We start from the raw sequence: 14,916 nt of genomic DNA on the forward strand, positions 1-14,916 counted from the left end.
GCGAGAGGTAGCAGGATCGATGCCCGCATTCTCCAATCCAGCCCACGCTCTCTTGCTTTTTGCTCTCCATGCTTTGTAACCACGTTTTTGTGGCCCCATGAAACAGTGGATGTGTGATTTTTTGGGTGCAGGCTGTAGCCATGGACATGCTATGTGATCTGAGGTTGAATCTGAGGTGACCCAGTGCAAAAATCCTGAGGATCCATGTGCTTTTTCCTCCCCCCTCGCAGACAGCCTCCTTTATCGCTAGCATCCTTTATCTCCCTCCCGATCGCTTGCCAATCAGCTGCTCAGCGGCTTTGTTTCAACACCACCTTCCCTCTTGTTTGCCTTAGTGTCTTTTCCTTAGCTGGAACAGTTTTTTGCTCCTCCTTTTCTTCTAACTTCTCTCCTCATTGCTTGTTTTAGTGTTCCTGTCTCCTCTCCTAGCAAGTTCACTGTCTTTACCTCTCCCCTCCCAGGCAGCCTCCTTTATCGCTAGAGTCCCTTATCTCCCTCCTGATCACTTGCCGATCAGCTGCTCAGCGGCTCTGTTTCAACACCCCCTTCCCTCTTTCTAAAAAAAAAAAAAAAAAAAAAGCACGACCTGCTTTTCGTCCCTAGGTAATTCGGCTCCAGGGACCACCATTCGCTCCATAAAACACACAGACATTTCCCCTTACTTTTTAGGAGGAAAAACGTGTGTCTTATGGAGCGAAAAATACGGTACTATAACAACTTCCTGGTGAGTACTGGCACCATTTTTCCCTATTAAAAGATGTAGTCTGTATGCAGAGTGCCCTTTGCTAGGAAACAGCTTCACCTCCGCAAATGAGGGCAAAAGGTTAGCCATGATCAGTGCTTTTTCTCTTGGGAGGGGGGAACACAGGGGTACGCATACCCCTAAACACTTTGCAAATCTAAGTTTGGCCTCATTGAGGGGGCAGTATTTCAATATGAGTAGGAAAATGAGAGTACCCCTAAACATTTTATTGGGGGGGGAGCACTGGCCATGACCACGTGCAAAGTGCGACCTCACCGAAAAGGTGCCATATTTCTCTTTCTTTTTTGAAAGGCGTCAAATGAAAAGTAGAGAAATAGCGATGGCAGTATTTAGTAATGTCTTTTTGGGGGGCGGCACCTGTCCCCCACCCAGCACTAGCAGTGGCTTTTTCCCTGGAAGGGTCGTAGCATGAGCATGATGTGTCCCCCGCCAGAGGAACTTGCACCCCCCACTAACACCCCATACAGCTGGTAGCTGTGCACAGTTGTGAGCGAAGGAACTGGCATGAGGTCTGTGGGAGTTGTAGACTCACACATCCTAGCTCTGCAATGGCCTTAATTCCTCAAGATGATTGACTTTCACCCCACTTCTTCGCTTAAACTCCTCCTTCTCTTTTCTCTTTCTCCTTCTCCACCTTCTCTCTCTCTCTCTCTCTCTCTCTCTCTCCTTCTCCTTCTCCTTCTCGCTCTGTCTCTGTCTTTCTGTCCCTCTCTCTCCATCTCTTGATCTGCACATCCCCTACTGGTAAACTGCCAGAGGCTTGTGTGGATGTTTCGCAAGTGCTGGATATCAGACAGGAACGTCATTTTGGGGAATTCGAAACTTAGACCATGCTCGGGGAAGGGGCCAAAGGGGTTTTATTATCGCTGTTTTCAGCGCCAGAGAAGCAGTAAGGACAGAGCTTAATCTTCACATCCTTCACATCGCATCTGTCTGACCCTCCTTCCCACTCAGAAGAGAAATTCAAAGGTACCTGCAAAGGGCTTATTGTGGGGGGGGGGAGCAATTTGGGGTACTAATAGGGATGGCGTTAGTTATTTTTATAAATGAAATTATTTTATTCTACAAATAAAACAAAAATTGATTTCTAGAAATAGAATAAAATCAGTTCGTTATTTTAAGAGTAAGAACCTAATCGGCAGGGAAAACAGAATCTAACCTTTTCTTATCCCCAAGACGCATCACACCTCTCCCTTTCATTTGTTCCCCTCCACTCCAAATCATTTCTAAACTTCGGTGTGACAGATATAGATTCTATAGTGAGGTCTACTTGGCTCTAGGGGTGGGGAAATCTGTCCTGTCCTTTCTCTCTCGGTCCGGTCTGGTCTACTCTTCAGTTCTTCACATCAGTTTGCAATTCTTGAAAGAAAAGAAAAGAAAAGTCCTCAAAATCCACCAGCATTTTAGTGTGAATTGCTTCTAATACGCACATTTATTTATGCAGTTTTGCCTAATATACACACTTTTTGCACAGCGTTATTTTCTGTAATGCATTTTCCCGAAAGTAATCCATTTCTAGGCATACAGTGGTACCTCAGGTTAAGTACTTAATTTGTTCCGGAGGTCCATACTAAACCTGAAACTGTTCTTAACCTGAAGCACCACATTAGCTAATGGTGCCTCCTGCTGCTGCCGCACCGCCGGACCCCGATTTCTGTTCTCATCCTGAAGCAAAGTTCTTAACCTGAAGCACTATTTCTGGGTTAACGGAGTCTGTAACCTGAAGCGTATGTAACCTGAAGCGTATGTAACCTGAGGTACCACTGTAATCTGCTCAAGTCTATGCAGTTTTGCACACAACACTCAGCTGAAAAGCGACACTGCAAAATTCAGAAAAGTGCAAATTCCCAAAAGATGTCTGTGTTTTGGTTGGTGTATTGTTTCAGAAGGTGCAGATCAGGGAGGTCACGTGAGAACCGAATCCACTTTGCCCTCTCCCATCCCTACCTCAAGCCAGGCAAAACCATATTTCTTCTCCCATGTATTTGACGGAGTCGGATAATCTTACTGTCATTTGTTTCTGCTCTGCTGCTGAAGTTCTTGCAGTTTTTTTAAAGGTTATCATGTGGATTTCATTGCAATGCATTGTGCTTTTTCTGATTTTATGTTGTGATTTATGCTTCTGAAGTTTTCAAAGTTTTGTAAGTCACTTGCAGATTCCTTATGTGGTGAGTGAATAATACATCGGAGGAGGAGGAGGAGGAAGGAGGAGGAGAAAAAGAAGAGGGGGAAGAATAAGAAGAGGAGGAGGAGAAGGAAGAGAAAGGAGGGGGGAAGAGGAGAAGAAAAAGGAAGAGAAGAAAAAGGAGAAGAAAAAGGAGGAGGAGGAGAGGAAGGGGAAGGAAGAAGAGAAGAGGAAGCAAAAAGAGGAGGCAATAATAATCCAGTGATTGTTATATAAAGAGCCGAAATATATAAATACAAAGTGTCAAGGACCTCCCTGCCATAAGCGACAGAGAAACCTCCGAAGAAGGAAGAGGGCTGGATGGGGGGAGGTTCAGTTTGAGCTCCCCTCACAATGAGAGGGAGGAAAGCCCTTTCCGTCCGGAGACACAAGCTGTAAATTCACAAGAGCCAGCAGAGGCTGTTGCAGAGCAGCGACCGGGGTTAGATTCAACTCCAGAAAAGGGGGAAGGAGGGGGCGTGCGCGCGAGTCTCCCCTTTCCAGAAGACTTGGCAGACTGCAGGAAAGGCGTCAGCCACACAGGGGAGCATCGTAAAATCGTGACACACAGTAAGCCAGGGGTTGGGAACCTGTGGTCTTATATTCCAACTCCTATCAGCCCTAGCAAGCATGACCAATGGGGTCAGGGACGGTGGGAACTGTTGTCCTGCAACATCAGGAGGGCCACAGGTTCCCCACCCCTGAAATAAATCCTATGTAAATCCCAACACCCGTCCCCCAGGCCTCAAAAGCAACTAACTACCTTGTAGCCCATAGTCCCACAAAAGTAAGGGCTGGGTTTTAGCACACCAATACAACAAACCACCTGGGGTTTTTTCCGCTCAGTAAGACGCAATTTTCCTCTTCAAAACCTATGGGGTGCGTCTTATGGAGCTTATGTGTGGTCCCTGGGGCTGGGGGGGGGGTTTAACCCGGGCTTCCCTCGCCAGCCCCACAAGCTCGGGGATCAGCGGAAAGGCTGCGCGTAGCCTTCCCGCTGCTCCCCGGGGCTGGCGGTGAGGGAAGCTTGGCTTTCCCCACCGCCAGCCCTACAAGCTCGGGGAGCAGCGGGAAGGCTACGCACAGCCTTTCCGCTGCTCCCCGACCTGCTCTTTGGGGCTGGAGGTGGCTTTCCCCAAAGAGCAGGTCGGGGAGCAGCGGAAAGGCTTCTCCCCTAGCTTGTGGGGCTGGCAGTGCGGGAAAGCCACGCTTCGCCCACCGCCAGCCCCAGGGAGCAGTGGGAAGGCTGTACACAGCCTTTCTGCTGCTTCCCGACCTGCTCTTTGGGTCGAGCAGCTCTGGGGTAGCTGGCAAAGCCTCCGCAGGACAGCAGGAAGCCTTCATCCCGCTGCCCTGCAGAGGCTTCGCGTGGCTATCCCTGGCTTTTGCGGGAGGTGGGGGAAGGGACAGAGCGAGGCTCTCTCACTTCCCCTACCTCCCGCAAAAGCCCCCAAGAGCCGCATATTTTTTTCCCTTGAATTCCCCCCCCCTCAAAAAAAAGTAGGTGCGCCTTATGGTCAGGTGTGCCTTATGGAGCGAAAAATACAGTATTTTGCTCATCAGCCAAATGGCAGCCATGTTTGTGGCTGCTGGCTAGCTGGCTGGTGGTCATGATTTCTTTGCCTCCAACAAAGTTTGCCATCAAGCCTCTCTGCTGATGGGGAACCTCAGGACGAAAGCACTTCTCTACCCAGCCCTTGAAATTTACCAGGCCACCCCCCCCCCAGCCGTGCTGGACACCCTCCTCAAGCTCTTCTGCCTAACTGGAACATGTCATCGAAATGCGAAAATGGCTTTTGCTCATCTGGTTGCAGTGTGTGTGAATGCAGAAAGAACCCCTGGCCTTTGGCAAGACTAAAATGTAATTTACCGTCCAAAGATAAGAGTCTCAGCTGTTCTGTAATCTGCTTTTTATTCTGGCCTGGCCCAGAAGACATTTATTTGGAGCAATTATAACCCACTTTTCACTGGATGTTTTCAACTCCAGAGGAGGAACAGAATACCCACCCACCCACCCACCAAGGTCCATTAGAAAGGCAGGCCAAATAACAAACCAGAGCTCTATTAACATGGTTCACAGTCAGTCTTCACCTCGTCCGGACTCCCACCTTGAGCAGCGTGAATTGCAGCCCATAAGCATCCACTGCACAAACCTCCCTCCCTTTTCTATACTAGGTAAAGGTAAAGGTAAAGGTACCCCTGCCCATACGGGCCAGTCTTGACAGACTCTGGGGTTGTGCGCCCATCTCACTTAAGAGGCCAGGGGCCAGCGCTGTCCGGAGACACTTCCGGGTCACGTGGCCAGCGTGACATCGCTGCTCTGGCGAGCCAGAGTCGCACACGGAAACGCCGTTTACCTTCCCGCTGGTAAGTGGTCTCTATTTATCTACTTGCACCCGGAGGTGCTTTCGAACTACTAGGTTGGCAGGCGCTGGGACCGAGCAGCGGGAGCGCACCCCGCCGCAGGGATTCGAACCGCCGACCTTTCGATCGGCAAGTCCTAGGCGCTGAGGCTTTAACCCACAGCGCCGCCTGCGTCCCTCCTTTTTTCTATACTAGCAACAGCTAAAACCAAAAGGTGAAAGAGAAAGAGGATGACAATAAGCCACAGCTCATATCTGGCTGCACCTGCTGTATCTAGCACTAACTTGTTTGGTTAGCTGTGTATACAAAATCCGCACCTATCCTGCAGTTTCTTGTGAAACACTGCGCTTTGATGCATTCTTCCACTCCCTCTCAAAAAAAAAAAAAAACCCTACCACAATTTGGTTCTAAATTAGGGTGAAGAAAAGTGAGCCCTCTGGTGTGGACATAAAGCAGGTGACTTAGGCTCTGTTCACACTCCCGTTTAATGTCCACTCACTGTGTTTCCAGTGCAGGGGGGAGTGTTAATCCATGTTCACACAACGTCATTCCAATTGCATATGTATCCCGTACTTTGTTATGACCAGGGCTGTCTTAAGCATATGTGGTGCCGGGGTGCAAAAATCCACCCATTGCCCACCCCACCCCCCAGTTGCCCAGTCCCAGGTGCACTGGAGGGCGGAGCCGGCAGGCCGCCTCAGCTTCTCGCTGGCTCAGTTGCCCCCGAACTCTTGGTGCAGATCCGCCCACAGCAGAAGAGCCCACTGCGGCACTTCGACCGGCAGGCGGGCTCTTCCCAGCCTGGTGCCCCTGAGAGCCCAGCGCCCAGGTGGCCCGCACCCCTAGTGCCTAGGGGTAAGACGGCCCTGGTTATGACATCCTGCTGTTGTATGCATTGCTTCCCAAACTAGCACCAGTTGCAGTCCTTGAGTCAGTGGTTTTCAACCAATGTGCCATGGCAGCCTCGGGTGCCTTGAATGATGGTCAGGGGTGCTGCTGGCAACATCGGCCTCTGTCCCTCTTTCCTTCCCTCCCTCCTCTGATGTCCTCTTGCAGGTCTGCCTCCCAAAGGCTTGTGCAGCTGTTTGTTGCAGCAGCCCAGCTCCCCAGGAGAACGGTGCCTCTGGGGCTGGCCAGGGGGTGCTGGTTGCCAGGAGTCGAAGCTGTCTTGGAGTAAGCAAGCAAGTGGGTGAGAGAGCCCAGCCAGCCGGTCCACAGGCCCTTGCTGTTGGGAATGGACAGACCAGTGGGAGGCCAGGCAAGCAGATGCCATGCTGGCCTTTTGTGTGCTTGCTGTGGGAGCTGAGTGCCCGGTGTTGAAGGGGAGCCTTTCCACTTTGCAGGCCTGGCAATGCCCACTGCTGCCACTGCTGCCTCCCAAGGTAAAATGTTGGCCTCACGTCTACCTTTGGCCAGTCTCTGTTGAGCCACTAAGGCTGGGGGCATCCTCTTCACAGCCCCCTGTGGGGTGGTGTGAGAAGGAACTTCTCTTTGGGGTGGGGGCCAGCTCAGAGACCGGAGCAGCAGTGGTGACTGCCCAGAGGACTCCCAAGAAGAGGGGAGAGGAGAGGAAGCTGAGGGAACCCTCTACAAGGGAGTGTATCTGAAAAGGGGTGAGGGACTACCGGCCCTGCAGGCAAGGGGTGACATAACTAGGTGCCTGAGCCCCACAGGGGAGCTGCAGTTGGTCAAGGGAGCCTTGGATTTAGAAAGGTTCAAAACCTCTGCCTTAAGCCATTCCTTGTTCATCTCTAGCTATAGTACAGTGGTACCTCTGGCTAAGAACTTAATTCGTTCCGCAGGTCCTGTTCTTAACCTGAGGTACCACTTTAGCTAATGGGGCCTCCTGCTGACGCCACGCGATTTCTGTTCTCATCCTGAGGTAAAGTTCTTAACCCGAGGTACTATTTCTGGGTTAGCGGATTCTGTAACCTGAAGCGTCTGTCACCTTAAGCGTCTGCAATCTGAATCGTCTGTAACCTGAGGTACCACTATAAAGACATATTTGCATAGTGGGGAAGAAATCCCCATTAATGCCTCCTGGTGTGTAGGCCGAAAGAAATGAATCTGACACTAATGAAGCCATGCTGATGTGAACAGCTGGTGGGGGGCAGCTGTGAAATGCACCATTACTGTGAATATGCCCTTGTATACACATCAAACTGTGCTGATGTGTACAACAAGGCAGCAATGTGGTTTGAAATGCAGCAAAGAAAGAAAGAGAAAGAACCTCCTTGCTGCAATTTTAGGTTGGTATTGAGTAGACTTCCTTCCCTTCTTCCCAGTTCTCACAAGACTTACGAACTTTGAGGCCAGTAGGGATACAAGCAGTGGCGATTTGCTGGCTTCCTGCAGTGCTGTGCTGCATATTGGCTAAGACAAATGGTGTTCAGCCTCAGGAGAGCAGAGGCCTATGGCAACGGCTCCTTCAATTGTCAAGGCTAAAGATCTGTCATAAGTCACACGTCATTTTCTCCTCTTCCTAGATTTCACCAAGAAATCTGCTGACAACAGGCTATAGATCAGCTTCTGATTCAAAGCAGAGAATTAAGGTAAGGTGGAGCCTTCCTTTGATGCCTCCTCAATCCTATTATTATTATTATTATTATTATTATTATTATTATTATTAATGGGATAAGGTGGGAGGGAGGGGGGGGGCAAAGGATAAATGTCAGCATAATTCAGGCTGAGAAGTATTCTTTGCAGAATAAACGCCTTTGTCTATTTTACAAAAAACGTTGCTTGACTCCTGCTCTTCTTAATATAATTGTGGGGGTGGGGGTGAGGGTGGGGTTGACGTTTTTCAGCCCAAAGGCCATATTATTCCCTTCCGGTCAAATGTTTGAGGTAGGCCAGGCCAAACGCGGGAAGATCAGCGAGTGCTATTTTTTACCTTTGTATGCTGGGCTCATTTCTACACATACCTGCGAACCCCTCTCTGTCCCCCAACTCAGGCAGGTGAAAAGCAGCATCAGAGTTCAAGGGCTCATTCAAGGACTGGGGAAAAGCATTCAGGGAAGGGTGCAAAGCAGGCTGAGGTAGGGCTGTGGCCTGAGAGAGTCCCAAAGGCCAGAGATAGATAGATAGATAGATAGATAGATAGATAGATAGATAGATACCAACAGTGTACAGTATATTTACATAGGAACACAGGAAGTAGCCTTACAGTGAATCAGTTGTTGTTGTTGTTGTTGTTTAGTCATTTAGTCGTGTCCGACTTTTCATGACCCCATGGACCAGGCACTCCAGTGAGTCAGAGTACTGGTCAACTCACTGGTCAACTGTCATGGACTGTTAGGTCACAGTGGATTGTTGGGTGGCACCAACTGAGTGGTCAGAGGGAGAAGAGGGAGCAGACTGAGAGGGAGGAGGTGTCAGAAGCTGAAGAAGAGGCAACAGGGCTTAGTGAGCAGGAAGAGTCTGTGGTAGAGAGGAGTTCAGAACCAGAGGCAGAAGTGGAAGCAGGAGAGTGGGATGGGGGTGGCTAAGAGGCAGAGATGAGTCAAGCTGGAGAAGAAGCACTGGGGAGATCTACCCCTCCTGCTGTTGTGGTAGCAGCCCAAAGGGCCACAATAAATGTGATAATGTGTGCCCCTGTAAATCCTTGAGTGTGCTTCTAATAGAGAATGGGCATAAATCTGACATCAGGAATCACAAGACAGAGAAACCAGTAGGAGAACACTTCAATCTCCCCAGGACATTCTATACAAGATCTCAAAGTAGCTGTCCTATTACAAAAGAATTTCAGAAATAGCCTGGAAACTTAAAACCATGGAGAGACCTGGTCTGAATAGAGACATTGGATTCTTACCTCATTATACATGATAAAGCTATTTTTAGTCATCTCACCCTTTGCTTTTTCCTGTAAGACCAATTGCAGTCGTTAACAGTCGTCAACAGGTTTACCACACCTATCAGCCAATCACCCATTCCCACCACCCTTCTGAGTAATACCCCTCTCCACCCTCTCACTATATATAAGGGTCTGGTGACTTCTGTTTCAGTGTATCTGAAGAAGTGTGCGTGCACATGAAAGCTCATACCAATAACAAACTTAGTTGGTCTCTAAGGTGCTACTGGAAGGATTTTTTTTTAATTTTGTTTCGACTACGGCAGACCAACATGGCTACCTACCTCTAACAGCCCGTTCACAGCAGAAGACCTTGGTCCTTTCTCCAGGATGGTGTGTGTCTAATTTACCCTGCAGGCCTTGTTTGTTGGAAAGCCTGTTTATCCAGGTCAAATGGAGAGCAAAGGTTGGAGAGATTAAATGGAGATATGGAAATATGGAAACATCGATGAGAGGCAGGACTGAGATCTGGATATGCTTTGAAGACAATTTGATTTATTTATTTTATTGGATTATGATTTGATATGTTAATTGGATGTTTTTTATTGGAAAACAAATAAACGCTCTAACAAAAAAAAAATGGAGAGCAAAGGAACCAACAAGGGGGGTGATAGGTACTTTTTCATTTCTAGAAAAGCTTGAATCATACATTTAAGTGTCCTTTAATTAATTTTTTTTAAAATTGTCCCAGTGCAGGGATCTGAACGAGGATGGCTACATTTGATGGAATCCCAACCTGTCTCTCAGCGGACCTCTTTTTCCGGAACATGCTGCTGGCCAAGACCAAGGAAGAACCCAACAGCAAAATGTTCTCCTGTTTCAGCTGCGCCCTGGAGAACCTCCAGAGGGAGCCACCATGTGTGAGAAGCAATGCCCATCTCACCGTTTCTGATGGGCGCACGCTGATGGAGTTCACCTCGGGCGACGGATCGGTCGCAGTCACGGTCTTCCACAATCAAGGCAAAGTGCACTACAATGTCTTGGTACCCAACTGGGACCTCTACTTTGCTCGTCTCTGCTCTAATCCACAGCCTCTCAGCCTTAGTAAAATCCTTAGCATCCGTGGCCATCTACATAACTGGGGTTCCTTTAGGAAAGGGTTTTCTCCTTTGGCCTGCTTTGACCTAGCAGTGGAAAAATTCTGCATGGAACCCGATACCATCCAGAAGGATGCTGAGATGTTGGTGGAATGTGGTGGGCGGGTGGTGAGGTTCGTCTCCGGCCAGGAAACCTATAAGATTTCGGTCTTCTTTAAACAAGGCGAGGCAAAATATGAAGTCCACGTAGACAACTGGGATGTGGTCATGGAGCGTTTGCAGACTGGGGTGGAGGCGCTAAGCTTGGAGAACTTGTTGCGTGTGAAGAACAGGCTGAAACTCCAGAAATGGCGGGAGCTAAGGTCTTGCCTGGATGAGGCCGTTAGTCGGTTCTCCCAGGAACCCCGTTGCGTTCAGGATAATGCCAAAATGTTGATTACGACCAGTAATGAGAAAGTTGTGCTGATCTCTGGGAAAGGGGAGAACCTCATCACAGTGACATATGGGTATGGAAGGGTTGACTACAAGTTGGTAGAACGAGGCTGGTGGGAGGTGGCTGCCAGGGTCCTCCAAAAGAAAGAGACACATACAACAGAACTTATTTGAAAGACCAGCTCCACCAAACGCTTCCTAGAAATAAAAATGTAGAGGGCAGCATCATGGTGGTAAGCTTTCGCCCTTGACTTGGGTGTATTCATTAGCATGACTGTGGAAAAACTGCAGGCATATCACCTTACAGTCGTACCTTGTTTTCAAACGCCTTGGGAGTCAAACGTTTTGGCTCCCGAATGATTGAAAACCGGAAGTCATTATTCCAGCTTTCGAAAGTTCTTTGGAACCCGAACGTCTGACGCGACTTCCGATTGGCTGCAGGAGCTTCCTGCAGCCAATCGGAAGCTGCACCTTGGTTTCCGAACATTTTGGAAGTTGAACGGGCTTCCGGAATGGATTCCGTTTGACTTCCAAGGTACCACTGTATATATAAGGCAGAGTTCCTCCAAGGCCAGAAAGCGGGAAGGTTGGGCTACCCCCATGGTCTTCAACCTCTCATAGGCCCTTGTGACAGGCAGGTGGAGCCACCCACCTGTCAGTCACCCAATGTCATTATGATATCACATGGCAACTTCAAAAGGGCTCACTGAAAGTGATGGAGAACACCAATGGGGAACTCCTTACTGTGGCCAATCGTAGTGGGGCTTGCTGGCAGTGCCGATCAGCTGATCAGTGCCTTCAGCGAGCCCCGCCTTCAAAGGAACATTCAAGATCTTGTTTTCAGCACTCATTCGTTCATTTGCAGCGGTGTCTGAGCATGCACACACATGCACGCACACACATGCCTCTTGTGAAGGTGCTTCCCAGCCAAAGGAACCCACACGACAGTTATCGTTTATTGTGAACACAGTCACTTCTGCATCCTTGCATACCTGCACACAGCAATCTAGAATCTAGGCAGCTCTTCCCAGGTTTGCACTCTATGGAGCAGTTGCAGCAACAGGGGGCCATGCCCCTTCTGTCAGTTTATGCGCCTACATGCAGCTGGAGACTGTGCCTGCGTGGCAACATCTGTGGGATGTAACATGTAGCAGTCAAGCACAACATTTCCCTGTTTGCCCAGAGTGGACACATAGGGGGATGTTCCTCCATCCAGGAGGACTTCCTGTCACACTTGTCTGGAGCATCCTGCCCCCACATATGACCCTGGGAGACCCCATTAAAGGCTGGTCACTCAGCCACCTTCCCTTCTTCTTGACCTTCTTTCTCTTGGTGCTGTTCTCTGAATGTCTTTTGCTGTGTGCTGGCTCTCAGCTAGCAGCACATGGAACGAATCCAATCTGGACAAGCCAAACTGGATTGCTTAACTCAAGAGATTCAAATGATTCTACCAACTAGCTTCCTGTGATGTACAGGGAATGTGCTCTGCTACTAACTCACTAGGAGCAATATATCCTCTCCTACTATCCACAACAATTGGGACGCTGTGGCGCTGTGGGTTTAAACCACAGAGCCTAGGATGCGCCGATCAGAAGGTCGGTGGTTCGAATCCCCGCTACAGGGTGAGCTCCCGTTGCTCTGTCCCAGCTCCTGCCAACCTAGCAGTTTGAAAGCACACCAGTGCAAGTAGATAAATAGGTACTGCTCTGGCGGGAAGGTTAACGGTGTTTCCGTGCGCTGCTCTGGTTTGCCAGAAGCGGCTTAGTCATGCTGGCCATATGACCCGGAAGCTGTACGCTGGCTCCCTCGGCCAATAAAGCGAGATGAGTGCCGCAGCCCCAGAGTCGGCCACGACTGGACCTAATGGTCAGGGGTCCCTTTACCTTTACCTTTACTATCTACAACATGCCCACAACATCCTCTGCTCATCCCCTTTCAACCCTCTCTTGGTTCTGGGACACAGTGGCTCAGGAGAGGGGGTGGGAGGAACCTGGCCCTCTGCTTGCCTGACCTGCTTCTTCCTCCTCTTCCTCAGACCCATTCTGTGCTCCACCCTCCATCTCTGAAGCTTCCCCACAAATCACCAACCCCCTCTTCCAAGTCAGGGTCCCACCCCCTTCCCCCAGTGGGCAGTCATCAGCATCCTGTCAGTCCCTGACGCCTCTCAATTCCCCATCCAGGAAAGCAACAAGCCTTGACTGACTTCAAGGACACATTCCAGCAAGGTAGAAACATGCAGAGAGTTTGCAATGAAAGGTTGGTAAGGCGCTAGGCCTGGGAAGAGGAGGGCTGGCTGAGCAGTGGGTGTGGCCTGATGAGAGTCCCAAGGGCCAGTTAAAGAGTTCTGGGGTCCATATTTCACCCCCAGACCTGTGGCTCTCAATCCATTGTCTACTCTTGGGCACGTGGTTGTTTGCTATATGTAATTCACTATGGCTATTTTTCCCCCCTCCTGTGAAAAAGCGTTCGGGAATTTAATGCCCCCTGCCTGCCATGGGAAAGTAGTTCAAACTAGTGCTGTTTGTGGAACCTGATCTTTGCAAATCCTGATGCGAATCGAACAGGGGCATACGCACCCCCTGGACCCAAATGTGTATAGGAGCTTGATTATCTGTATCCAATTTCACTTTCCAAATCTCCAGATGCTGTTTCTTGGTTCAAAAATTGTATTCAGTATGGTTTAGAAATGCATACAGTGGTACCTCAGGTTAAGAACTTAATTCGTTCTGGAGGTCTGTTCTTAACCTGAAAGTGTTCTTAACCTAAAGCACCACTTTAGCTAATGGGGCCTCCAACTGCCACTGCGCTGCCAGAGCACGATTTCTGTTCTCATCCTGAAGCAAAGTTCTTAACTCAAGGTACTATTTCTGGGTTAGCAGAGTCTGTAACCTGAAGCGTATGTAACCTGAAGCGTATGTAACCTGAGGTACCACTGTATATTGAAAGGCACGTACATTTTGTAGGAAATGCATATTTCAATACTGATTAAATACAAATTCCTATGAGGATTGTGCTTGTTTATTCTTTATTTCCTTGCCTTTGTATCCCACTTTTCTTCTGCCATTGAACCCGAGGCCGTATTCTCAGGCAATCTCCCAATTACTAAGCAGACTCAGATCGACCCAACTTTCAGACTGTACCCTGTCATTAAAAATAGTTAGATATAGATAGATAGATAGATAGATAGATAGATAGATAGATAGATAGATGATAGATGATAGATAGATAGATAGATAGATAGATAGATAGATAGATAGGTGATAGATAGATAGGTGACAGATAGATAGGTGATAGATGATAGATCGATCGATCGATCGATAGATAGATAGATGATAGATAGATTGATTCATGCTGTGGACTACTAAAATTTTGCATCCTCTGACACTGTTTGGTTAGAGTGTCTGCCAATATTTCCTCCCCAAAGAAAACATTTACCAAACCTTTGTCCTGTGTACATCGCTGGCTGTCCCCAGAGGCTTGGAGCGTGGTACACAGTAAGTAAGCAAAAGAGCTCCCAATCTGTCTAGGATTCTGCAGCCCTGATTCATTCTTAATATCTGCTTGGGAGACTGTTTACATTATTGAGGATGAATCAGATTCTTCTCCTTGGGGTCTCCATGCTGCTCTCTTCCTCTCCTGGCGAATGAAAATGTCTGTGAGAGCGTGTGCATAAGTGTTCAGGGGACTACAGAGAGAACGGGCTACAGTTCCTTATGAGAAACAGTTGAGGGAGTTGTGTATTACAGGTTTGCGGGTGCTGAACACATGGGCTCTGTAAAAAATTTAATTGGAACTTGTGTGTTAGGAACGTCACAGCCATGTGTGTATTTGACCTGCCGTTTCTAATCCCTCTGGAATTTGCATGTGATAAGTGCTAATCAAGGCTGGTGCTAAGAAACTTGAACTAATTTCATTGGAGGTGTTAGCCTGGGGTTATGGGTTGTTAACACAACCAGAGCGTCAGAGGTCTGGGGAAATCCAGGTGTTGGGCAGCCCATGATGGTAGTGTAGATTTTGCCGGACGTAATTAAAAATAGTTCAAAAATTCAGAGCTCAACAACTTTGGGCCCCTGTCCCTCCCAAAGCTGAACAATTTTGGTCAAAAAAAGAAGCAGCTCAAAAACGTTGTCGTTTCCCTCCCCCCCCCCCAAATGCTGAACAACTTTGGTGAGAAGTTGAAGAAGAAGAAGAAGAAGAAGAAGAAGAAGAAGAAGAAGAAGCAGCTCAACAACTTTGCAAAAACAAAACTCAACAACCTTTGTGTCCAGATTTTCGCTTTTTGAAATATGGCAACCCTAGTCAAAAG

General features: G+C 48.6%; 2 protein-coding genes across 6 annotated transcripts in view; one reads left to right on the forward strand and one right to left on the reverse strand.

Annotated features, from left to right (window-relative positions):
- LOC307209077 (protein Bouncer-like) overlaps positions 1-7,881 on the reverse strand; it is a 51,252-nt gene extending 43,371 nt beyond the window's left edge. Inside the window, exons 1-2 of one of the 2 annotated variants that reach the window (XM_079964175.1) lie at positions 7,785-7,881; positions 2,034-2,122 (exon numbers count right to left, since the gene is read on the reverse strand). The gene's annotated coding sequence lies outside the window, so the exon portion shown is untranslated. Of the gene's footprint in view, positions 1-2,033; positions 2,123-7,592 lie in introns of both variants that reach the window. The other variant, XM_079964177.1, reaches the window with a different exon arrangement.
- Positions 1-10,835, forward strand: part of LOC307208935 (uncharacterized protein) — a 33,278-nt gene extending 22,443 nt beyond the window's left edge. Inside the window, exons 1-3 of one of the 4 annotated variants that reach the window (XM_079963981.1) lie at positions 1,552-1,732; positions 7,778-7,843; positions 9,838-10,835. In XM_079963981.1, coding sequence (XP_079820107.1) covers positions 9,852-10,784 — 933 coding nt within the window. In that variant the 5' untranslated portion in view covers positions 1,552-1,732; positions 7,778-7,843; positions 9,838-9,851 and the 3' untranslated portion in view covers positions 10,785-10,835. Of the gene's footprint in view, positions 1-1,551; positions 1,733-7,777; positions 7,844-8,357; positions 8,470-8,550; positions 9,011-9,837 lie in introns of those variants that run through there. The other 3 variants (XM_079963982.1, XM_079963980.1, XM_079963983.1) reach the window with 3 other exon arrangements.
- Positions 10,836-14,916: the final 4,081 nt, after the last annotated feature.

The sequence above is a fragment of the Podarcis cretensis genome, assembly GCF_951804945.1.
Source record: "Podarcis cretensis genome assembly, chromosome: 2".
Taxonomy (NCBI): Eukaryota; Metazoa; Chordata; class Lepidosauria; order Squamata; family Lacertidae; genus Podarcis; species Podarcis cretensis.